Source organism: Phocoena phocoena, chromosome 2 (genome assembly GCF_963924675.1).
Source record: "Phocoena phocoena chromosome 2, mPhoPho1.1, whole genome shotgun sequence".
NCBI classification, from domain to species: domain Eukaryota; kingdom Metazoa; phylum Chordata; class Mammalia; order Artiodactyla; family Phocoenidae; genus Phocoena; species Phocoena phocoena.
Window position 1 is genome coordinate 118404956 of NC_089220.1, and position 26042 is coordinate 118430997.

General features: G+C 37.7%; 1 protein-coding gene across 2 annotated transcripts in view; it reads left to right on the forward strand.

Moving 5' to 3' along the window:
• SCAPER (S-phase cyclin A associated protein in the ER) overlaps positions 1 to 26042 on the forward strand; it is a 467237-nt gene that overhangs the window by 187306 nt on the left and 253889 nt on the right. For both annotated transcript variants that reach the window (XM_065871326.1, XM_065871328.1), the window contains one exon: positions 7544 to 7680. In XM_065871326.1, the coding sequence (XP_065727398.1) occupies positions 7544 to 7680 (137 nt within the window). The remainder of the gene's footprint in view (positions 1 to 7543; positions 7681 to 26042) is intronic.

A 26042-nucleotide genomic window follows, 5' to 3' on the forward strand; every position in this document is an offset into this window, starting at 1 on the left:
CTTGGTATGGCAAGACATTTAGTTTATGATTAACTATTTCATTAAGAAGCCCTAATTACTTTTACTGAGAAAGGGTATTTTAAGAGCAGAAGAAGGGATGGTCATTGCTACTGGGTGGATCACTGTGAACAGAATTACAGAATAAAGAAATAAAATATATGTGATATGTGTGTGAGTATGTTACATACAAGTTCATATATGTGTGTGCATATATGTTTATTATTTATTAAATGACGATGGACTCATGAACTCTTACAATTCAAATTCAGGACTACATGGGTTTTATTTAACCTTCTCCATATTGTATCTGTATCTCTTTTCTTCCATACCAAGCATTCAGGATATAAAGGACACAGGGAATGATAGAATTATAATACCCATAATCTCCTTTACTTCATCCCACATTACATACACAGCAGTCTTAGAATGACATTACTAATAATCCTACCACCAATGTTAATTACTGAGAACAGTTTAAAATTCTTTTCATGTTTTCCCCATTCTCCTCATCTTTTTTTATTAGTAATGCTGTGAAAAGCCTGACATATAGCCATTATATAACTATATTTCTTTAACTTTTAATCACTAGTGTAGTCTTAGTTCTGTAAGTGTACGTGTAATGTTTACCACGAGTCTTATGTCTGCGTCTCTCTAGTCTTGGTTTTCTGAGGCTTGTTCTGTAGTAGATTCTTCAGGAACGTCTTATGAGAATAATATTCTCTGAGGTTTTTTTAAATGTTGATAACAGTTTATCTGTGCTTTTCATACTTGAAAGTTGGTTTTGCTGGATATAAAATCCTTAGCTCACATTTCTTTCTTTAAAAAATACTAAATACATTACAGTAGTCCCCTCTCATCCTTGGAGGATATGTTCCAAGACCCTAGTGGATGCCTAAAACCATGGATAGTACCAAATACTATATATACAGTTAATCCTTGAACAACACGGGTTTGAGCTATGCGAGTCCACTTATACATGGATTATTTTCAATAAAATGATCTGTGGTTGGTTGAATCTGCGAACATGGAAGGCCAACTGTAAGATTACATGCAGATTTTTGACTGTGTGGGAATTAGCATCACTAACCCCCATATTTTTCAAGGGTCAGCTGTATTGTTTTTTTCTATACATAAATACCTGTGATAAAGTTTAATTTATAAATTAGGCAAGTAAGAGAATATCTGAATTGCCAGTATCACTACTCCTGTGCTTTGGGACCATTATTAAGTAAAATAGTGTTACTTAAACACAAGCACTGCCGTACCACAATCCATCTGATAACCTAGATGGCTACTAAGTGACTAACGGGTAGGTGCAGCATGGAAACACTGGACAAAGGAAGATTTACATCCAGGCCATGTAGCAGATTGGTGTGAGACTTCATCACACTACTCAGAACAATACACAATTTTAAACTTATGAATTGTTTATTTCTGGAATTTTCCATTTAATATTTTCAGACCCTGGTGACCACAGGTAACTGAAACCACAGAAAGTGAAACCGAGGATAAGGGGGTACTATTGTACTTCATTTTCTTCTGGCATAAAATATTGCTGTCAAAAGGGCTGATGATAATCTAATTTTTTTCATAAATTATATTTTTAGAAATTGTAATACAATATGTCTTGGTATTAGCCACTCTGGGTCAATATTTTCAGATATGTGGTGTACTCTTTCAATATTTAATTATATTCTTTTTCAGGAAAGTTTTCTTGAATTATAGCTTTTAATATTTGATTTGTTCCCTTGGTTTGATTTTCTTTTTCAGGCACTCCTGTTCAGTTTGCTGCATCTTTCCCTATCTTCTGTATTTCCACTTACTCTCAAATAATTTTTATTTCTTTTGCTTTAAGTATTTTTCCACCTTTTATCTTTTAGTTGTCTGAGGCATTATTTGTTGTGTTTATTCATCTTTTGTCATCTGTTTTATCTTCATTTCTTAAATGATTTATTTTCTTTTGCAGTCTTCATTGAGTTCTGTGACCTAAATGCTGAGGTGCTTAGGATGGCGATTTGTGTTAGAACATTTTCTGTATTTGTTTTAGTTTATTTTGAAATAGAAGGTTGCATTTTTATCTTTTCTGTGGATTTTTTTGGTGTGTTTTCATTGTTGTAGTGTTGCTATTCTACTTATTTTCTTTTTCTTTTAATAAGTTTGACATTTGACCTTGATACTTTTGTATTGCTTATTTATATGTGGAACTGGTTTTATAAGACTTTTTTAATGAGTTGTGACTCAGGGTACCTATTCTAACTTCTTAGAGCTCCCTCTTCTATTATTTTTGTGAAAAATATAGTGACTTGCTTTCTAAAATTTCTTGATTCTGTTTCCCTGCTCTGCTTTTATCGAGGCTTTTCCCCCCTTTGTCTCAATTATCCCTAGTTGGCTTAATTAAGTTCCTTTTTTAACAGTTTCTCCTTGGCTCAGTTTCAAGAGTTCATAGGGCCTAGCCTTCACCACACTGTTCAGACCTTCTTAATGCAGGCACCTTTTACTCACCTGCCATTTGAGTGGGAAACCCCTCTCAGTTTTAGATGCTGTTCGCAAATTGGCCTATTGAACTCTCCAGTGAAAAACAGTTCCTTTTAGAGTTCTGTTCTCAAGTTCATTATTCACTCTTGTTGTTTCCCTCTGATTTCTCCTTCAAAGGCACTGAAACACAGCTGACCTATTGGTAGTTTGTCCTCACCCTCTTTATTTGGAGGCTGTGGGGATACCTTGTCACTTACTTTGTTGTAAATATTTTCTGTGGGTTTTGTTTTTGCTATCTAATCTTTCTTTCTGATTTATATGATGATTCCGAGAGGATCTTAAACATTGCTACCACTGCCTTCATTTTCTCAGAATTCTCCTAAGTGTTTTAATGACTAATACTTCATCGTAGAAATATACCATAATTTTCTCAACCACTTCTCAGTGTGAAAAACCTTCTTTGTACATTCTCTCCATCTTCAGAAACCATCTCAAAACCTTCTTCCTGTATAGTCTTCATGGTTTTAATGGAAAAATAACTACTAATCATCCTGTGTCACATCCAACAATGCATTTCTTTTATCAAAAGGCGGTCTCTTTCTTACAAAAAGTGAAAACATAATGCAAACCACCTGAAGCAAATCTATAAAACCTTGAAATGTATCTATAGAAAGCCAGACAAAAGACACATTTTAAGTCACAGAAGACAAAATACAAACAAATTGTTAAGCATACTAATATCACTTTTTCAGCTAACAAATTGACATATTTACAAAAAAAAAAAGACAAAAGAAAACAGAAACACTAGATACTAGCAAATCACTTGTGGGGACTTAATTCTCATTTTGGTTGTTTCGGAATACATATGAGAAGCCTTAAAAATATGTGTAATCTGTAACCCAGGAATTTCAGTTCTATGATTTGATCATAAAGGAATAATATACTCTGTGTTTAAAATTTTAACTATAGGAGTATTTATTGCCCTGGTATTTATTATATTGAATAAATAAAATAAATCCAAATATCTAACAAAAAAGCATTTAGTAAAATTAGGTGTACTGCTATAATCAGTAGATTATGTTCTAGAACAGTATTTAATGGTATGAATATATTTGCAATATTAAATTTAAAAAGCAGATTATAAAATATAAAAGGTATGCTCATTTTAATAAAAATATATATGAATAAAAATGTCTGGATGATATACTCAAATAATTATTTTTAGGTGTTAAGATTATAGGAGATTTTTATTTCTTAGTTTTATTCATATTTTCTATAATTAACATGTTGATTTTATATTAAGAAAAAAGTTAAACAAAAATATATATTCTCATTTGTTTTTAGTTTTGAGGTTTTTAAAAAATTAACATAAATTTGAGGGCATGATGTGTGTTGTATGTGTGAATGTGTATGTTAATGTAATGTCTTTTTAAAAGATGCAATTTTTTTGTTCTGGATAGAATCCAAATTTTTCTATATAATGTCTGCATTTTCATAATAAGGATCCTATTAATACTTAATGGATTCTATTAGATATGTAAATAACATTTATGTACAACTGAAAATAGTATAATTGAACTTTTCACAAAATTGAAGATGTCATTTGGAAGATTTCCTTTCCTTAATGCAGTGATAGAAATTAGATGTCAGAGACTCAGCCCACATGAGCAGTGTAGCGGGAGGGAATGTGGAGTAGTAAAAAAGGTTGGTCTTGTGAAGTCAGCCAGTTGTGGTTTTGAACTTGAGTTTTGTGATCATGGACATAATATTGAACCTCTTTGAGCCTTTGTTAAATATCTGTAAAATGTAAACATATTGCCACCTGTTCTATGGGGTTGTGAAGATTTTAGGAAATAATGTATGCACTTTGGCCCTTTGCTGGTCACAGTAAGTATTTAATAAATGATTAAATAAAGAAAATAATTGCTTCTGCATTTGAGAGAATATTTTCTGCCTTTGGTTGTGGTGTTTCTGTTTTGCTTTTTTGGTAGGTTTATGAATTGAAAAGTTTCTTTTTATCAGTTGTACAACACAGTGATTCAATATTTACATAGATTATACTCCACTTACAGTTATATATTATATAACATATATATTTATATCCCCTGTGCTGTACACTACATCCTTTTATTTATTTCATAACTAGTAGCTTGTACCTCTTAATCCCCTTCCATTGTCTTGTCCCTCCCCATCCCTCGCCCCAGTGGTAACCACTAGTTTGTTCTCTGTGACTGTGAGTCTGTTTCTGTTTTGTTATATCCATTTGTTTTATTTTTTGGATTCCACATATAAGAGAGAACATAAAAGATTTGTCTTTCTCTGACTTCACTAAGCATAAAATTTTCATAATGAGCACAACTCTATGACTCAAACTCATTTTCCAGCCATATATGTAAGGTACTAGTCAAGAATACAGACTCCATAATCATACTGTCTGGGTTTAAACTTAGGCTCTAGCACTACTACCTCCAAAGCTGCTTAGTCATGATCTTGACCTTTAAACTTCAGAAAAGTTATTTGATTATGTGTTTGTTTCCTCATAGTTAAGATGGGAATAATAACAATATATACCTTTTAGTATAAAGGACTAAATGATCGTATGTAAAGTACTTACCTCAATATATGTTGTAGAATAAACCCTCATAAATACTATTTTTGTCTTTTTTTAATTGAGATATAATTGGCAGAACATTTGTGTTAGTTTTAGGTGTACAACATAATGTTTGATATATATAGTGTATGAAATGTAAACTTACTTACCATATAAGTTTAGTTAAAGTCTATCACCACACATAGTTAACATTTTTTTTTTCTTGTGATGAGAACTTTCAGGATCTATTCTCTTAGCAACTTTCAAATATACAATACAGTATTGTTAACTATAGTCACTATGTTGTACATTACATTCCCATGATTTATTTATCTTATAACTGGAAGTTTGTACATTTTGACCACCTTCATTCATTTGACCACAAATACTATTTTAGATCTTATTACCTCATGCTCTTCTCATCATTCATTTAACATTTACTTATTGAGTGCCTACCGTATGCCAGGCACAGTACCAGACACTGAAACATCACTGAGCAAAACGAAGTCAGTGCCCTCATGAAACTTATATTCTAGTGCAGGAGATTGCAAATGAATATTGATGTTAGGCACTAATATTAGACAAGTCCTATGAAGAAAAATAAACAAAATAAGAAGATGGCAAATAATAGAAGGTGTTACTTAAGATTGGGTGTTCATTTTACCTGAGACTATGCAAGTACTTGGAGAAGAATATTCTTGGCTAAGGAAACAAGAGTCCTGACGCAGTACCATTCCTGATGAATGTGGGGAACAACAGCATCCACTCCACTGTGGATAGAAAGGAGTGAACAAAGGAGAGAGTAGTGTAAGATGAGGTGAGAGAGGTTGATGATGTGGGGGCTTAGTAGGCCATGGTAAGGACTTTGGATTTGACCCTAAATGTGATGAGAACTCAAGATTTTGATAAGAGGAATGATATGATGTGATTTATATTTTTAAAAGTCGCTGATTTTGTAAAGGAAAGATTTGGAGATCATAGAAGCTGCAAGAACATTTAAGAGGCTATTGCGATAATATGGATGAGAGCTGATGATGCCTTAGACTAGGTGATGGTGGTGGGGAGAAGTGGTTGGATTGGGATTAATATGGGTATATTTGAAAGTAGAGCTGATAGGAGTTACTAGTGTATTAGATGTGAGCAATTGTACAAATAGTGGGACCATTTACTGAACACTCTAAGAGCAATTTATATTGGGAGCGTAAGAGTTTTGTTGTAGAATATTATTTTGGAAATGCTTATGGTGGAAATACTCTACTTAAGTGGAGATTTTCAGGAGACAGTTTGATATAGGAATGGAGTTCAGGGGAGAGGTCTGGACTAGGGATAAAAATTTGGGAATTGCCTGTGTGAATAATGTTTCAAGTCACTGCACTTGATGGATAAGTTTGAATAGAGAAGAGGGAGGATCTGAAGATAGGTCTGAGATGTTTAACATTTACCAGTCAAGAAGAGGAAAAGGATCTAGCAAGGAAAACGTAGAAGGTACAGCTGGAGTTAGGAGGACAATGTGATGTCTAGTGACCTAGTGAAGAAAGAGTGTCAGGGAGGAAGAAGTGATCTACAGTGCTAATGGTGTTGGAAATTTAAGGAGAGGGTCTAAAATAATTTCTAGGAAGGAGAATGTGGGTAGACTAAGGTTGCTTGATTGCCTGGCAATACTGGAGCCCATTTGAGGTGTAATGTCATAAATTTAAAGTTAGAGTAGTCAACATGGTTTGTAATTATAGCCATATTAATCTGCTCAGTTATGGGTACAGAGTAGGGAAGGAGTTGGATTTAGGGTTAGGATTTTTCCATGCAAGTATGAAAGAAGAACAGAGGGGCAAGCGAGTTGTGTACATGCAAGGGAGTGATTACAGTGATGAGCCGTAAAATCCAAGATGGCTAAGGAGGGCACTGGGGCCAACTTCTGCTGCCCGTAACCACCTTCCACTTTCTCATCTCTGCCTGTTTTCTGAGATGCCCTTTTCCTTTCTCCTTCCTGCTGCCTTTACCAACTACCAGCCCAAACAAATACACACATCCCCAATATCCATATGTTCAAATTCAATCAAGGGATAGCAGACGTGGTGCTTCCTTCTTAAAATCTTTGCTCTTTACCCTGAGTGAACAGTGATCTTGTTTCCCCTTTTGAGCTCCTATAGCACTCTTAACTCTCAAGCTTGGTATTATACATTTGTGTACATATTTTACCTCTCCTACTGCAGTGTAGGCTTGCAAGGCACAGGGATATGTCGCTGTATCCTTAGCATTTAGCGCAATTGATGTGCAGCAAAGGTTTGGTGAGTCAATGAAAATCTCAAGTAAAACAGTTTCTTCAGTTTTTCCCCAAGCAATTTTTGAAACCAGTATTTCATAGAGATTACTTTTACTTTCATCTATATATTCTTTCATACTCACTGTAGTCTGTATCAATGCTATGTTATTTCTTAATCATCATCATCATCACCATTATTTCATTTATTTATCTTGCAGGAGCACCTTTCCTTAAAGAAGTATATTATTGACATTGTGGTTGAAAGCGCAGCTCCACCAGAGCCTTTGAAAGATGGAGAAGAGCGGCAAAAAAACAAAAAAAAAGCCAAAAAGATAAAAGCCCGGATGAACTTCAGGTACTAAAAATATCCTTAAAAACAAAGAAAAACTCTTAGTGATGTATCTTTTTTAATGTAAATCCAAGGAAGACCCTGTCTCCCCGCCAAAAAAGTTTAAACTTGTTTGCTTCAAGAAAGCCTTGAAAATAACACTGATGAGCCTAATTTATAGCCACTTTCTTTGATTAAGAAAGAAAACTGCATATCGATCTGAAGCCCTTGCTTTTACCTGTTAAGAGCTCTTCTTATAATTGGATGCCAAAGCCCTGCCAAACTTGTGCCTCCTTCAGCATACAACAGTATGTTTAAGTATGTGTAAACCAAGCCTATTTTTCTTTCCAACTATTGATTTTTAAATGAAGTATCAAAGAAAATCAATAGCAATCAACAAATAGAAGTCTGCTGGCTATAGTGTCAAATACCATGACTAGGTTTAATCAATTTGGTAGCCTGTCACAACAAGAAAAAGTTCAAGAAATATCTTGAGATGGAAAGTGAGTTGTCAGATCTGTAGTTTATCATCTGCCTCCAAAGTGATATCTGAGGATCAGACAGCTGTGTAGAATATCATTACCTCACAAGCTTTGAGCATCATCTGATGACTGATGAGTCTTGTTTGAGGACACAAATGTAGTTCCTCCTTAGAAGATAGTTCTTTGCTATTTGAAGGAAGGTAGTCTGAATATGTTGTTATACCTTTATTCCCAAATGGTTTGAAAGATAGAGAAGCTTCACCCATGGGATTACAGAAATACAGGTCTAGAATAATGGTGAACAGGGGTTATCTCTCTATAGTTTCCAATTTCAGATTGTAATTTAAAAAGGTGTCGATTTCATCTTATAGCATCAGTGAAAACTTGAGAGTACTCATTCAGGCAAAGAATAGAAAAGGCTTTTTTCATTATATTTTTTGAAGTTCCTCCAAGTTTCTAAAAATAGTTTTGCAGTATATACTTCAGGGTATTACTGACCTTCATTTCTAGTTTGTGCTAAGAACTTGCTGAGGTCCTGAAATGCTGTAGAGTCCATTCTTTGGACCTCTCTTTTTTTTCCCTCTGTGTACACATTCCCTTGGCTAGTTGACCCAGTTCTGTGGCTTTAAATATTCTCCATTTGCTGATGACTACCAATTTTATATATCTTCAGTTTTACTCAAACTTAGTATGTCCAAACAACAAGCTCCTGCTTTCTTCTCTGCAACACCCCTCCCGAAAAAAAAACCCATTCTTGTCCCATAGTCTTCCCTATCGTAATGACCAGGTGCTCTGTTCTAGTTGTGTATGCCAAAACCCTTGAAGTTGTCCTTGACCTTTTTCTTTCTCCCACACTACTCATCCAATCTAACTGCAAATAATGTTAGCTTTGCTTTAAAATACATTCAGAATTTGACTGTCTTTCTCTAGCATTACTACTTCCTCCTTCAACCAAGTCTCCATCCTATCTCACCTGGATTATTGCTGTACTCCTCTGACTAGTTTCTTTGTTTCTATCCTTGGCTCCTTACTGTCTATTCCAAACACGCTAGCCAAAGTGAACCTGTTAAAATGTCAGATCACGTCACTTCTCTTCTCAAAACCTCAGGGCTTTTAAACTTCAGTACTTCAGTTTTCCTCTTACTGGATGGCTCTTCCTACTTTTATCTATAGGGCTTAGCTCCCTTACCTCCTTCAGGTCTTTGCTCAAATGTCACCTTTTCAGTGAGGTCCTTCAGGGAAGTATAGTATAGTTTTTTATATATATATATATATATATATATATATATATATATATATATATGTATACACACACACATATATTAATATAATATATATAGTAATATATACTATATATAGTAATAATGCTAGTTTATTAAAGAAAATCTTTAAGTTATAGGAAAAACACTATAATTCTGATACTAATATTTTGGCATATATATCCTTTTTATGCATACTTATCTGTATCTATAGACTTTTCTTTTCATTGCAGTATGATTTATTTAAGTGAAAGTAGAGATCTCTAATGTACAGATTGTTTAGTTTTGCCAAATCTAGATACTCACGTAAGCCATACTCCTGTCAAAGTTTAGAACACTTCCATTACTCCACAGAGTGTCTTTGTGTCTCTTTTCCAGTCAGTCTTCCACCACTCCTGGTGCTTGGTAACCACTGATCTGCTTTCTATCATTATAGATTAGTTTTTCCTGTTCTAGAAATGCATACAAATGAAATCAGATTCCTCTGTGGCTGGCTTCTTTTACTAAGTACAGTTGCTCCTTGAACAATGAGAGGGTTAGGGGCACTGACTCTCCATACAGTCAAAAAATCCACGTATAACTTATTGGTCCTCCGTATCTGCAGTTCCTCTGTATCCATGTTTCCACAGCCATGGGTTCAACCAACCGGGGATTGTGTAGTACTATAGTATTTACTATTGGAAACAATCCATGTATAAGTAGACCCACATAGTTAAAAGCCATGTTGTTCAAGGGTCAACTGTATACTGTTTCTCAGACTTATCTGTGTTGTGGCATGTATATAGTTTGTTCTTTTTCATTGCTGAACATATCCATTGTGTGCATGTCCCACAAATTTTTATCTGTTCATATGTTGATAGACATTTGGGTTTCCAATTTTTGGCATTTGTAAATTAAGCTCCTATCAAGTTTTTGGGTGTATACACATTTTAATTTCTCTTGGGTAAATACTTAAAAGTATAATACTACACTGTTTTCCACAGTGGTTGTACTGTTTTACACTCCCATCAGCAAACTGTGGGAGTTCCAGTTGCTCAACAATTTGTCAGTACTTGGTATTGTGAGTTTTGAAAATTTTAACCTAATTACAGTGTGAACATAGTGGTATCTCATTGTGATTCTAATTTGCATTTTCCTAGTGACTAATGATATGTATTGAGTATCTTTACATGTGCTTTTTAACCATTCATATCTTCCTTTATGATGTGTCTGTTGAAGGTTTTTGCACATGTTAAAAGTTGTCACTTTATTTTTGACTTGTTTATATATTCTAGCTACACGTTCTTTGTCAGATATGTGTCTTGTGAATTTTTTTCTGAATCTGGAGCTTGCCTATACATTTTGTTAATGATAGCTTTTAATAAGCAAAAGTTTTTTAATTGTGATGAAGTCTATTTTATCAGTATGTTCTTTTTTTAACATCTTTATTGGAGTATAATTGCTTTACAATGGTGTGTTAGTTTCTGTTTTATAAAAAAGTGAATCAGTTATACATATCTGATTTGTTCCCATATCTCTTCCCTCTTGCGTCTCCCTCCCTCCCACCCTCCCTATCCCACCCCTCCAGGCAGTCACAAAACACCGAGTTAATCTCCCTGTGCTATGTGGCTGCTTCCCACTAGCTATCTACCTTACATTTGGTGATGTATATGTCCATGCCTCTCTCTCGCTTTGTCACAGCTTACCCTTCCCCCTCCACATATCCTCAAGTCCATTGTCTAGTAGGTCTGTGTCTTTATTCCTGTCGTACCCCTAGGTTCTTCATGACATTTTTTTCCCCTAAAATTCCATATATATGTGTTAGCATACAGTACTTGTCTTTCTTTTTCTGACTTACTTCACTCTGTATGACAGACTCTAGGTCTATCCACCTCATTACAAATAGCTCAATTTTGTTTCTTTTTAAGGCTGAGTAATATTCCATTGTATATATGTGCCACATCTTCTTTATCCATTCATCCGATGATGGAAACTTAGGTTGTTTCCATCTCCAGGCTATTGTAAATAGAGCTGCAATGAACATTTTGGTACATGACTCTATTTGAATTATGGTTTTCTCAGGGTATATGCCCAGTAGTGGGATTGCTGGGTTATATGGTAGTTCTATTTGCAGTTTTTTAAGGAACCTCCATACTGTTCTCCATAGTGGCTGTACCAATTCACATTCCCACCAGCACTGCAAGAGTATTCCCTTTTCTCCACACCCTCTCCAGCATTTATTGTTTCTAGATTTTTTGATGATGGCCATTCTGACTGGTGTGAGATGATATCTCATTGTAGTTTTGATTTGCATTTCTCTAATGATTAATGATGTTGAGCATTCTTTCATGTGTTTGTTGGCAGTCTGTATAACTTCTTTGGAGAAATGTCTGTTTAGGTCTTCTGCCCATTTTTGGAATGGGTTGTTTGTTTTTTTGTTATTGAGCTGCATGAGCTGCTTGTAAATTTTGGAGATTAATCCTTTGTCAGTTGCTTCATTTGCAAATATTTTCTCCCATTCTGAGGGTAGTCTTTTGGTCTTGTTAATGGTTTCCTTTGCTGTGCAAAAGCTTTGAAGTTTCATTAGGTCCCATTTGTTTATTTTTGTTTTTATTTCCATTTCTCTAGGAGGTGGGTCAAAAAGGATCTTTCTGTGATTTATGTAATAGAGTGTTTTACCTATGTTTTCCTCTAAGAGTTTGATAGTTTCTGGCCTTACATTTAGGTCTTTAATCCATTTTCAGCTTATTTTTGTGTATGGTGTTAGGGAGTGATCTAATCTCATACTTTTACATGTACCTGTCCAGTTTTCCCAGCACCACTTATTGAAGAGGCTGTCCTTTCTCCACTGTACATTCCTGCCTCCTTTATCAAAGATAAGGTGACCATATGTGCGTGGGTTTATCTCTGGGCTTTCTATCCTGTTCCATTGATCTATCTTTCTGTTTTAGTGCCAGTACCTTACAGTCTTGATTACTGTAGCTTTGTAGTATAGTCTGAAGTCAGGGAGCCTGATTCCTCCAGCTCCATTTTTCGTTCTCAAGATTGCTTTGGCTATTCGGGGTCTTTTGTGTTTCCATACAAATTGTGAAATTTTTTGTTCTATTTCTGTGAAAAATGCCAGTGGTAGTTTGATAGGGATTGCATTGAATCTGTAGATTGCTTTGGGTAGTAGAGTCATTTTCACAATGTTGATTCTTCCAATCCAAGAACATGGTCTATCTCTCCATCTATTTGTATCATCTTTAATTTCTTTCATCAGTGTCTTATAATTTTCTGCATACAGTTCTTTTGTCTCCTTAGGTAGGTATATTCCTAGATATTTTATTCTTTTTGTTGCAGTGGTAAGTGGGAGTGTTTTCTTAATTTCACTTTGAGATTTTTCATCATTAGTATATAACAATGCCAGAGATTTCTGTGTATTAATTTTGTACCCTGCTACTTTACCAAATTCATTGATTAGCTCTAGTAGTTTTCTGGTAGCATCTTTAGGATTCTCTATGTATAGTATCATTTCATCTGCAAACAGTGACAGCTTTATTTCTTTTCAATTTGGATTCCTTTTATTTCCTTTTCTTTTCTGATTGCTGAAGCTAAAACTTCCAAAACTATGTTGAATAAGAGTGGTGAGAGTGGGCAACCGTGTCTTGTTCCTGATCTTAGTGGAAATGCTTTCAGTTTTTCACCATTGAGGACGATGTTGGCTGTGGGTTTGTCACATATGGCTTTTATGGCTTCTGAGGCTGCGGAGAAGCCATATATGACAATCTCAGAAGGAGAGATTTCCCTTTCTCTTCTTTGTTCTCACAGCTGCCAGGGGCTCAGCTTTGGATTTGGCCCCGCCTCTGCGTGTAGGTCACTGGAGGGCGTCTGTTCTTCTCTCAGACAGGACAGGGTTAAAGGAGCAGCTGCTTCGGGTACTTTGGCTCACTCAGGCTGGGGGGACAGAGGGGCACGGAGTGAGGGGTGAGCCTGTGGTGGCAGAGGCTGGTGTGACGTTGCACCAGCCTGAGGCGCGCCGTGCGTTCTCCCAGACAAGTTGTCCCTGGATCCCGGGACCCTGGCCGTGGAGGGCTGCACAGGCTCCCCGGAAGGGGGGTGTGGATAGTGACCTGTACTCGCACACAGGCTTCTCTGTGGCGGCAGCAGCAGCCTTAACGTCTCATGCCCGTCTCTGGGGTCCGTGCTTTTAGCTGCGGCTCATGCCCGTCTCTGGAGCTCCTTTAAGCAGTGCTCTTAATCCCCTCTCCTCGCACACCAGTAAACAAAGAGGGAAGAAAAAGTCCCTTGCCTCTTCAGCAGGTCCAGACTTTTCTCCGGACTCCCTCTTGGCTAGCGGTGGTGCACTAACTCCCTGCAGGCTGTGTTCACGCCGCCAACCCCAGTCCTCTCCCTGCGCTCCGACCCGAAGCCCCGAAGCCCGAGCCTCAGCTCCCAGCCCCACCCGCCCCGGAGGGTGAGCCAGACAAGCCTCTCGGGCTGGTGAGTGCCGGTCAGCACCAATCCTCTGTGCAGGGATCTCTCCACTTTGCTTTCCGCACCCCTGTTGCTGTGCTCTCCTCCGCAGCTCTGAAGCTTTCCGCTCTGCCACCCACAGTCTCCGCCTGCGAAGGGGCTTCCTAGTGTGTGGTAACCTTTCCTCCTTCACAGCTCCCTCCCACTGGTGCGGGTCCCGTCCCTATCCTTTTGTCTCTGTTTTTTCTTTTTTCTTTTGCCCTACCCAGGTATGTGGGGAGTTTCTTGCCTTTTGGGAGGTCTGAGGTCTTCTGCCAGCATTCAGTAGGTGTTCTGTAGTAGTTGTTCCACGTGTAGATGTATTTCTAGTGTATCTGTGGGGAGGAAGGTGATCTCCACGTCTTACTCTTCCGCCATCTTCCCCTCGTCCCCCAATCAATATGTTCTTTTTTGTTCTTATGCTTTCTGGGTTCTAAGAGGTTTTTGTCTGACCAGAGGTTAAAAAAGCCTCCATATTTTTTTTCTAGAAGCCTTGTAATTTTAGCTTTGGCATTTAAAGTTATGATCCATCTCAAATAAATTAGTGAGTATGATAGGAAGCATTGGTCCAAGTTTATTTTTCCATATAGATGCTACCAACAAGGGCTTAATTTCTAAAATATACAAACAGCTCTTACAGCTCAATAAGAAAAAAACAACTCAATCGAAAAATAGGCAGAAGACCTAAATATACGTTTCTCCAAAGAAGAAATACATATGGCTAATACACACATGAAAAGATGCTCTACATCGCTAATTATTAGAGAAATGCAAATCAAAACTACAGTGAGGTTATCACCTCACACTGGTCAGAATGGCCATCATCACTGATCATGCAGGAGGCTGTGCATGTTGAGGATATTGATCATGCAGGAAGCTATGCATGTTCAGGGCAGTAGGTGTATAGGAAATCTCTGTAACTTTCAATTTTATTGTGATCCTAAATCTGCTCTAAAAACTAGTTTAAAAAAAATTCCTGGTATGGTAGAAGATGGCGGAAGAGTAAGACGCGGAGATCGCCTTCCTCCCCACGGATACACCAGAAATACATCTACACATGGAACAACCCCTACAGAACACCTACTGAAGGCTGGCAGAAGACCTCAGACCTCCCAAAAGGCAAGAAACTCCCCACGTACCTGGGTAGGGCAAAAGAAAAAAAGAAAAAACAGAGACAAAAGAATAAGGACGGCACCTGCACCAGTGGGAGGGAGCTGTGAAGGAGGAAAAGTTTCCACACACTAGGAAGCCCCTCTGCGGGCGGAGACTGCGGGAGGTGGAGGGGGGAGCTTCGGGACCGCGGAGTAGTGCACAGCGACGGGTGCGGAGGGCAAAGCGGGGAGATTCCCGCACAGAGGATCGGTGCCGACCGGCACTCACCAGCCCGAGAGGCTTGTCTGCTCACCCGCCGGGGCGGGCGGGGCTGCGAGCTGAGGCTCCGGTTTCGGTTTTGGACGGAGCGCAGGGAGAGGACTGGGGTTGGCAGCTTGAACATAGCCTGAAGGGGTTAGTGCACCACGACTAGCTGGGAGGGCGTTCGGGGAAAAGCCTGCACCAGCCGAAGAGGCAAGAGACTTTTTCTTCCCTCTTTGTTTCCTGGTGCGCGAGGAGAGGGGTTTAAGAGCGCTGCTTAAAGGAGCTCCAGAGACGGGCGCGAGCCGCGGCTAAAACCGCGGACCCCAGAGACGGGCGGGAGACGCTAAGGCTGCTGCTGCCGCCACCAAGGGGCCTGTGTGCGTGCACAGGTCACTCTCCACACCCCTCTTCCGCGGAGCCTGTGCAGCCCGCCACTGCCAAGTTCCCGGGATGCAGGGACAACTTCCCCGGGACAATGCACGGCGCGCCTCAGGCTGGTGCAACGTCACGCCGGCCTCTGCCGCAACGTCACGTCGCCTCTGCCGCCGCAGGCCCGCCCCGCACGCAGTGCCCCTACTACCCCACCCCCCACCCCCGGCCTGAGTGAGCCGGAGGCCCCCGAATCAGCGGCGCCTTTAACCCCGTCCTGTCTGAGCAAAAAACAGACGCCCTCCAGCGACCTACACGCAGAGGCAGGGCCAAATCCAAAGTTGAGCTCCTGTGAGCTGTGAGAACAAAGAAGAGAAGGGGAAATCTCTCCCAGCAGCCTCAGAAGCAGCGGATTAAAGCTCCACAATCAACTTGATATACCCTGCATCTGTGGAATACCTGAATAGACAAGGAATGATCCCAAATTGAAAAGGTGGAATTTAGGAGCGAGATCTATGATTTTTTTCCCTTTTCCTCTTTTTGTGAATGTATACATGTATGCTTCTGTGTGAGATCTTGTCTGTATACTCTAGCTTCCACCATTTGTCCTAGGGCTCTATCCGTCCATGGTTTTTTTATAAAATTTTTTTCTTAATAATTAATTTTAATTGTAATAACTTTATTATACTTTACATTCGTTCTTTCTTTCTTTCTTTCGTTCCTCCCTTCCCTCCTTTAGACAACGAATCACCCCAAATTGAGGAGGTGGACTCTGAGAGCAAGATTTATGATTTTTCCCCCTTTACCTCTTTTTGTGAAGGTGTATGTGTATGCTTCTGTGTAAGATTTTCTCTGTATAGCTTTGCTTCCAACATTTGTCATAAGGTTCTATCCGTCCCTTTTTTTTTCTAAATATTTTTTAATTCAATAACTATATTATACTTTATTTTATTTTTACTGTATCTTCTTTCTGTCTTTTTTCCTTCTTTCCCTCCTTCCTTCCTTCCTCCCTCTCTCCCTCCCTCCCTCCTTTCTTTCCTTCTTTGCTTCTTTCTTCCTTCCTTCCTTTCCTCCTTTCCTTCTCTCTTTCCTCATACTTCTACTAATTCTCTCTACTTTTTTTCCCTTTCATTCTGAGCCGTGTGGATGAAAGGCTCTTGGTGCTCCAGCCAGGAGTCAGGGCTCTGCCTCTGAGGTAGGAGAGCCAACTTCAGGACACTGGTCCACAAGAGACCTCCCAGCTCCACATAATATTAAACGGCGGAAATCTCCCAGAGACCTCCATCTTAACACCAGCACCCAGCTTCACTCAACGACCAGCAAGCCACAGTGCTGGACAACCTATGCCAAACAACTAGCAAAACAGGAACACAACCCCACCCATTAGCAGAGAGGCTGCCTAAAATCATAATAAGGCCACAGACACCCCAAAACACACCACCAGACGTGAACCTGCCCACTAGAGAGACAAGATCCAGCCTCATCCAGCACAACACAGGCACTAGTCCCCTCCACCAGGAAGCCTACACAACCCACTGAAACAACCTTAGCCACTGGAGACAGACATCAAAAACAACGGGAACTACGAACGTGCAGCCTGCAAAAAGGAGACCCCAAACACAGTAAGATAAGAAAAATGAGAAGACAGAAAAACACACAGCCGATGAAGGAGCAAGATAAAAATGCACCAGACCTAACAAATGAAGAGGAAATAGGCAGTCTACCTGAAAAAGAATTCAGAATAATGATAGTAAGGATGATCCGAAATCTTGGAAGTAGAATGGACAAAATGCAAGAAACAGATAACAAGGACCTAGAAGAACTAAAGATGAAACAAGCAACGATGAACAATGCAATAAATGAAATTAAAAGTACTCTAGATGGGATCAATAGCAGAATAACTGAGGCAGAAGAACGGATAAGTGACCTGGAAGATAAAGTAGTGGAAATAACTACTGCAGAGCAGAATAAAGAAAAAGGAATGAAAAGAACTGAGGACAGTCTCAGAGAGCTCTGGGACAACATTAAACGCACCAACATACGAATTATAGGGGTTCCAGAAGAAGAAGAAAAAAGAAAGGGACTGAGAAAATATTTGAAGAGATTATAGTTGAAAACTTCCCTAATATGGGAAAGGAAATAGTTAATCAAGTCCAGGAAGCACAGAGAGTCCCATACAGGATAAATCCAAGGAGAAATATGCCAAGACACATATTAATCAAACTGTCAAAAATTAAATACAAAGAAAGCATATTAAAAGCAGCAAGGGAAAAACAACAAATAACACACAAGGGAATCCCCATAAGGTTAACAGCTGATCTCTCAGCAGAAACCCTACAAGCCAGAAGGGAGTGGCAGGACATACTGAAAGTGATGAAGGAGAAAAACCTGCAACGAAGACTACTCTACCCAGCAAGGATCTCATTCAGATTTGATGGAGAAATTAAAAGCTTTACAGACAAGCAAAAGCTGAGAGAGTTCAGCACCACCAAACCAGCTTTACAACAAATGCTAAAGGAACTTCTCTAGACACGAAACACAAGAGAAGGAAAAGACCTATAATAACGAACCCAAAACAATATAGAAAATGGGAATAGGAACATACATATCGATAATTACCTTAAATGTAAATGGACTAAATGCTCCCACCAAAAGACACAGATTGGCTGAATGGATACAAAAACAAGACCCTTATATATGCTGTCTACAAGAGACCCACTTCAGACCTAGAGACACATACAGACTGAAAGTAAGGGGATGGAAAAAGATATTCCATGCAAATGGAAACCAAAAGAAAGCTGGAGTAGCAATTCTCATATCAGACAAAATAGACTTTAAAATAAGGACTATTAAAAGAGACAAAGAAGGACACTACATAATGATCAAGGGATCGATCCAAGAAGAAGATATAACAATTGTAAAGATTTATGCACCCAACATAGGAGCACCTCAATACATAAGGCAAATACTAACAGCCATAAAAGGGGAGATCGACAGTAACACATTCATAGTAGGAGACGTTAACACCCCACTTTCACCCATGGACAGATCATCCAAAATGAAAATAAATAAGGAAACACAAGCTTTAAATGATACATTAAACAAGATGGACTTAATTGATATTTATAGGACACTCCATCCAAAAACAACAGAATACACATTTTTCTCAAGTGCTCATGGAACATTCTCCAGGATAGATCATATCTTGGGTCACAAATCAAGCCTTGGTAAATTTAAGAAAACTGAAATTGTATCAAGTATCTTTTCTGACCACAACGCCATGAGACTAGATATCAATTACAGGAAAAGATCTGTAAAAAATACAAATACATGGAGGCTAAACAATACACTACTTAATAATGAAGTGATCACTGAAGAAATCAAAGAGGAAATAAAAAAATACCTAGAAACAAATGACAATGGAGACACAACGACCCAAAACCTATGGGATGCAGCAAAAGCAGTTCTAAGGGGGAAGTTTATAGCAATACAAGCCCACCTTAAGAAGCAGGAAACATCTCGAATAAACAACCTAACCTTGCACCTCAAGCAATTAGAGAAAGAAGAACAAAAAAACCCCAGAGCTAGCAGAAGGAAAGAAATCATAAAAATCAGACCAGAAATAAATGAAAAAGAAATGAAGGAGACGATAGCAAAGATCAATAAAACTAAAAGCTGGTTCTTTGAGAAGATAAACAAAATAGATAAACCGCTAGCCAGACTCATCAAGAAAAAAAGGGAGAAGACTCAAATCAATAGAATTAGAAATGAAAAAGGAGAAGTAACAACTGACACTGCAGAAATAAAAAAAATCATGAGAGATTACTACAAGCAACTCTATGCCAATAAAATGGACAATCTGGAAGAAATGGACAGATTGTTAGAAATGCACAACCTGCCAAGACTGAATCAGGAAGAAATAGAAAATATGAACAGACCGATCACAAGCACTGAAATTGAAACTGTGATTAAAAATCTTCCAACCAACAAAAGCCCAGGACCAGATGGCTTCACAGGTGAATTCTATCAAACGTTTAGAGAAGAGCTAACACCTATCCTTCTCGAACTCTTCCAAAATATAGCAGAGGGAGGAACACTCCCAAATTCCTTCTACGAGGCCACCATCACCTTGATACCAAAACCAGACAAGGATGTCACAAAGAAAGAAAACTACAGGCCAATATCACTGATGAACATAGATGCAAAAATCCTCAGCAAAATACTAGCAAACAGAATCCAGCAGCACATTAAAAGGATCATACACCATGATCAAGTGCAAGGATTCTTCAATATACGCAAATCAATCAATGTGATAAACCATATTAACAAATTGAAGGAGAAAAACCATATGATCATCTCAATAGATGCAGAGAAAGCTTTCGACAAAATTCAACACCCATTTACGATAAAAACCCTCCAGAAAGTAGGCATAGAGGGAACTTTCCTCAACATAATAAAGGCCATATATGACAAGCCCACAGCAAACATCATCCTCAATGGTGAAAAACTGAAAGCATTTCCACTAAGATCAGGAACAAGACAAGGTTGCCCACTCTCACCACTCTTATTCAACATAGTTTTGGAAGTTTTAGCCACAGCAATCAGAGAAGAAAAGGAAATAAAAGGAATCCAAATCGGAAAAGAAGAAGTAAAGCTGTCACTGTTTGCAGATGAAATGATACTATACATAGAGAATTGTAAAGATGCTACTGGAAAACTACTAGAGCTAATCAATGAATTGGGTAAAGTAGCAGGGTACAAAATTAATACACAGAAATCTCTGGCATTCCTATATACTAATGATGAAAAATCTGAAAGTGAAATCAAGAAAACACTCCCATTTACCGTTGCAACAAAAAGAATAAAATATCTAGGAATAAACCTACCTAAGGAGACAAAAGACCTGTATGCAGAAAATTATAAGACACTGATGAAAGAAATTAAAGATGATACAAATAGATGGAGAGTTATACCATGTTCTTGGATGGGAAGAATCAACATTGTGAAAATGACTCTACTACCCAAAGCAATCTACAGATTCAATGGAATCCCTATCAAACTACCACTGGCATTTTTCACAGAACTAGAACAAAAAATTTTGCAATTTGTATGGAAACACAAAAGACCCCGAATAGCCAAAGCAATCTTGAGAACAAAAAATGGAGCTGGAGGAATCAGGCTCCCTGACTTCAGACTATACTGCAAAGCTACAGTAATGAAGACAGTATGTTACTGGCACAAAAACAGAAAGATAGATCAATGGAACAGGATAGAAAGCCCAGAGATAAACCCACGCACATATGGACACCTTATCTTTGATAAAGTAGGCAGGAATGTACAATGGAGAAAGGACAGCCTCTTCAATAAATGGTGCTGGGAAAACTGGACAGGTACATGTAAAAGTATGAGATTAGATCACTCCCTAACACCATACACAAAAATAAGCTGAAAATGGATTAAAGACCTAAATGTAAGGCCAGAAACTATCAAACTCTTAGAGGAAAACATAGGCAGAACACTCTATGACATAAATCACAGCAAGATCCTTTCTGACCCACCTCCTAGAGTAATGGAAATAAAAACAAAAATAAACAAATGGGACCTAATGAAACTTCAAAGCTTTTGCACAGCAAAGGAAACCATAATCAAGACCAAAAGACAACCCTCAGAATGGGAGAAAATATTTGCAAATGAAGCAACTGACAAGGAATTAATCTCCAAAATTTTCAAGCAGCTCATGCAGCTCAATAACAAAAAAGCGAACAACCCAATCCAAAAATGGACAGAAGATCTAAATAGACATTTCTCCAAAGAAGATATACAGAATGCCAACAAACACATGAAAGAATGCTCAACATCATTAATCATTAGAGAAATGCAAATCAAAACTACAATGAGATATCATCTCACACCAGTCAGAATGGCCATCATCAAAAAATCTAGAAACAATAAATGCCGGAGAGGGTGTGGAGAAAAGGGAACACTTTTGCACTGCTGGTGGGAATGTGAATTGGTTCAACCATTATGGAGAACAGTATGGAGGTTCCTTAAAAAACTACAAATAGAATTACCATATGACCCAGCAATCCCACTACTGGGCATATACCCTGAGAAAACCGAAATTCAAAAAGAGTCATGTACCAAAATATTCATTGCAGCTCTATTTACAGTAGCCCAGAGATGGAAACAACCTAAGCGCCCATCATCAGATGAATGGATAAAGAAGATGTGGCACATATATACAATGGAATATTACTCAGCCTTAAAAAGAAATGAATTTGAGCTATTTGTAATGAGATGGATAGACCTAGAGTCTGTCATACAGAGTGAAGTAAGTCAGAAAGAAAAAGACAAATACCGTATGTTAACACATATATATGGAATTTTAGGGGAAAAAAATGTCATGAAGAACCTAGGGGTAAGACAAGACTAAAGACGCAGACCTACTGGAGAACGGACATGAGGATATTGCGAGGGGGAAGGGTGAGCTTTGACAGGGCGAGAGAGAGTCATGGACATATACACACTAACAAACGTAGTAAGGTAGATAGCTAGGGGGAAGCAGCCGCAAGCCACAGGGATATTAGCTCGGTGCTTTGTGACAGCCTGGAGGGGTGGGATAGGGAGAGTGGGAGGGAGGGAGACGCAAGAGGGAAGACATATGGGAACATATGTATAACTGATTCACTTTGTTATAAAGCAGAAACTAACACACCATTGTAAAGCAATTATACCCCAATAAAGATGTTTAAAAAAAAAATTCACATATTTTATTAAGCCTGTATGGATTGTAGTGACATACACTTTTTCATTCCTAAAAGTTGTAATTGGTGTTTTTTCTTTGGTCGCTCTGTCCAGGAATTTATCAGTTTTATTAATCTTTTCAAGAATGAACTTTTGCAGTCATTGAATTTTCTTTACTTTTTTGTTTTCTATTTTATTGATTTATGTACTTTATTATTTTTACCTGTCTTTACTCTATATTTATTTTGCCTTTTCTCCTAAATTCCTAAGGTGGAAGCTTAGATTACTGACTTGCAACCTCTCTTCTTTTCTAATATTTGAAATTACACCTATAAAATTTCCTCTAAGCCCTGCTTAAACTGTATTCCAGTATTTTCGATGTTGTGTCTTAATTTTCATTCAGTTCAAAATATTTTTCAATTTCACTGACCCATTGGCTACTTAGAAATGTATTGCTTACTTTCCAAATAATTGGCAACTTTTCATGTATCTTTTTGCCTTTTTTTCCCTGTGGTCAGAGATGCTACTGCACACAATTTCAATTCCTTTAAATTTATTGAGACCTTTATCTTCAGCATCTGGTCTGTCTTGGTCAATGCTGCATGTTTACTTGAAAAGCGTGTATATTTTGCTTGTGGTAAGTGCATTTTCTGTATTGTCACTTAGGTGTGTTTCGTTGATAGTGTTGTTAAAATCTGTATTTTATCTCTGGTATTGTCCATTTCATCTTGTATCAGTTACATAAAAAAGAATATTAACATTTCTAAATATAAATGTGGATTTATCTATTTCTTATGTTAGTTTTTTCCAGTTTTGCTTCAAATTTTGAAGCTTTATTGCTAGATATATACAAATTTAGTATTATTTTATCTTCTTGACAAATTGATCACATTACCATTATAAAGTGTCCTTCTTTATATCTGGTACTATCCCTTATGCTGAAGTCCACTTTTTCTGTCCCTTATGCTGAAGTCCACTTTTGCTAATAATTACCATTTCCACTTATTATTTACATGATAAATTTTTCCAAGTGTTTTAGTTTTAAACATAACCAGTGTCTTTTTATATATTTTGAGCATCTCCTATAATTTTCATATGATTTAATCTTCCCTTTTTATCCAGTGTAACAGTGTCTATTTTTTGCAGTTTTTAATCAATTTACATTTAATGAAATTACTGCTGGGGTTGTTTTAAGTCTGCCATCTCACTGTTGTCTATTCATCTGTAAATATTTATGCATCCAACATAGGAGCACCTATATTAAATATATAAAGCAAATATTAATAGATGTAAAAAGCAGATTGATAGCAATACATTAATAGCATATGACTTCAGTACCCCAATTTGGCAATGGATAGATCATCAAAACAGAAAATCAGTAAGGGGGCACTGGCCTTAAACAACACATTAGACCAGATAGACTTAACAGATATGTATAGCCATTCCATCCCAAGACTGCAGAATTTACATTCTTCTCAAGTGCACATGGAACATTCTCTAGGATGGGTCACATGCTAGGGCACAAAACAAGTCTCATTGAATTTAAGAAGATTGAAATAATTTAAAACATTTTCTGACCACCATGGTATGAAACTGGAAATCAACTACAAGAAGAAACCTGAAAAAAAACCCACACACATGGAGACTAAACAACATGAAACTAACTATTCAATGGGTCAACAACGAAATCAAAGAGAAAGTCAAAAAAATATCAGTCCCTTGAGATAAATGAAAATGTATAAACAACCTTTGAAAACCTATGGGTTGCATCAAAAGTAGTTCTAACAGGGAATTTATAGAGATACCTAGCTCAAGAAAAATCTCCAATAAATAATCTAACTTTACACCTAAAGCAGCTAGAAAGAGAAGAAGAAATGAGGGCCAAAGTTAGTAGAAAGAAGGAAATAATACAGATCAGAGCAGATTTATTCCTAGGTATTTTATTATTTTTGTTGCAGTGGTAAATGGGAGTGTTTTCTTAATTTCTCTTTCAGATTTTTCATCATTAGTGTATAGGAATGCAATAGATTTCTGTGCACGAATTTTGTATCCTGCTACTACCAGATTCATTGATTAGCTCTAGTAGTTTTCTGGTAGCATCTTTAGGATTCTCTGTGTGTAGTATCATGTCATCTGCAAACAGTGACAGATTTAATTCTTCTTTTCTGATTTGGAATCCTTTTATTTCTTCTCTGATTGCTGTGGCTAAAACTTCCAAAACGATGTTGAATAATAGTGGTGAGAGTGGGCAGCCTTGTCTTGTTCCTGATCTTAGTGGAAATGGTTTTTTACCATTGAGAAAGATGTTGGCTGTGGGTTTGTCATATATGGCTTTTATTATGTTGAGTTCCCTCCATGCCCACTTTCTGGAGGGTTTTTTTTTTATCATAAATGGGTGTTGAATTTTGTTGAAAGCTTTTTCTGCATCTGTTGAGGTGATCATATGGTTTTTCTCCTTTAGTTTGTTAATATGGTTTATCACATTGATTGATTTGCATATATTGAAGAATCCTTGCATTCCCGGGATAAACCCCACTTGATCATGGTATATGATCCTTTTAATGTGCTTTTGGATTCTGTTTGTTAGTATTTTGTTGAGGATTTTTGCATCTACCTTCATCAGTGATATTGGCCTGTAGTTTTCTTTTTCTGTGACATCTTTGCCTGGTTTTGGTATCAGGATGTTGGTGGCCTCTACTATGGAGAACAGTATGGAGGTTCCTTAAAAAGCTAAAAATAGAACTACCATATGACCCAGAATCCCACTACCATATGACCCAGAATCCCACTACCGGGCATATACCCTGAGATAACCATAATTCCCAAAGAGTCATGTGTCACAGTGTTCATTGCAGCTCTATTTACAATAGCCGGAACATGGAAGCAATGTAAGTGTCCATCGACAGATGAATGGATAAAGAAGATGTGGCACTTATATACAATGGAATATTACTCAACCATAAAAAGAAATGAAATTGAGTTATTTGTAGTGAGGTGAATGGACCTAGAGTCTGTCATACAGAGTGAAGTAAGTCAGAAAGAGAAAAATACCATATGCTAACACATATCTATGGAATCTAAAACAAAAAATGAAAATGGTTCTGAAGAACCTAGGGGCAGGACAGGAATAAAGATGCAGACGCAGAGAATGGACTTGAGGACATGGGGAGGGGGAAGGGTAAGCTGGGATGAAGTGAGAGTGTGGCATGGACATATATACACTACCAAATGTAAAATAGATAGCTAGTGGGAAGGAGCTGCATAGCACAGGGAGATCAGCTCAGTGCTTTGTGTCCACCTAGAGGGGTGGGGTAGGGAGGATGGGAGGGAGATGCAAGAGGGAGGAGGTACGGGGATATATGTATACATATAGCTGATTCACTTTGTTATACAGCAGCAACTAACACAACATTGTAAAGCAATTATACTCCAATAAAGATGTAAAAAAAAAAAACAGATCAGAACAGAAATAAATGTAATAGAGGTGAAAAATACAATAGAAAAGATCAGTGAAACTAAGGGCTGGTTCTTTGCAAAGATAAACAAAATTGCCAAACCTTTAGCCAGACTCTTCAAGAAAAAGAGAGGACACAAAAAATACAATCAGAAATGAAAGAGAGGCTACTGCAAACAATTATATATGAACAATTGTGCAATTTAGAAGAAATGGATAAACTCCTATATATAAAATTCCTAAATATACCAT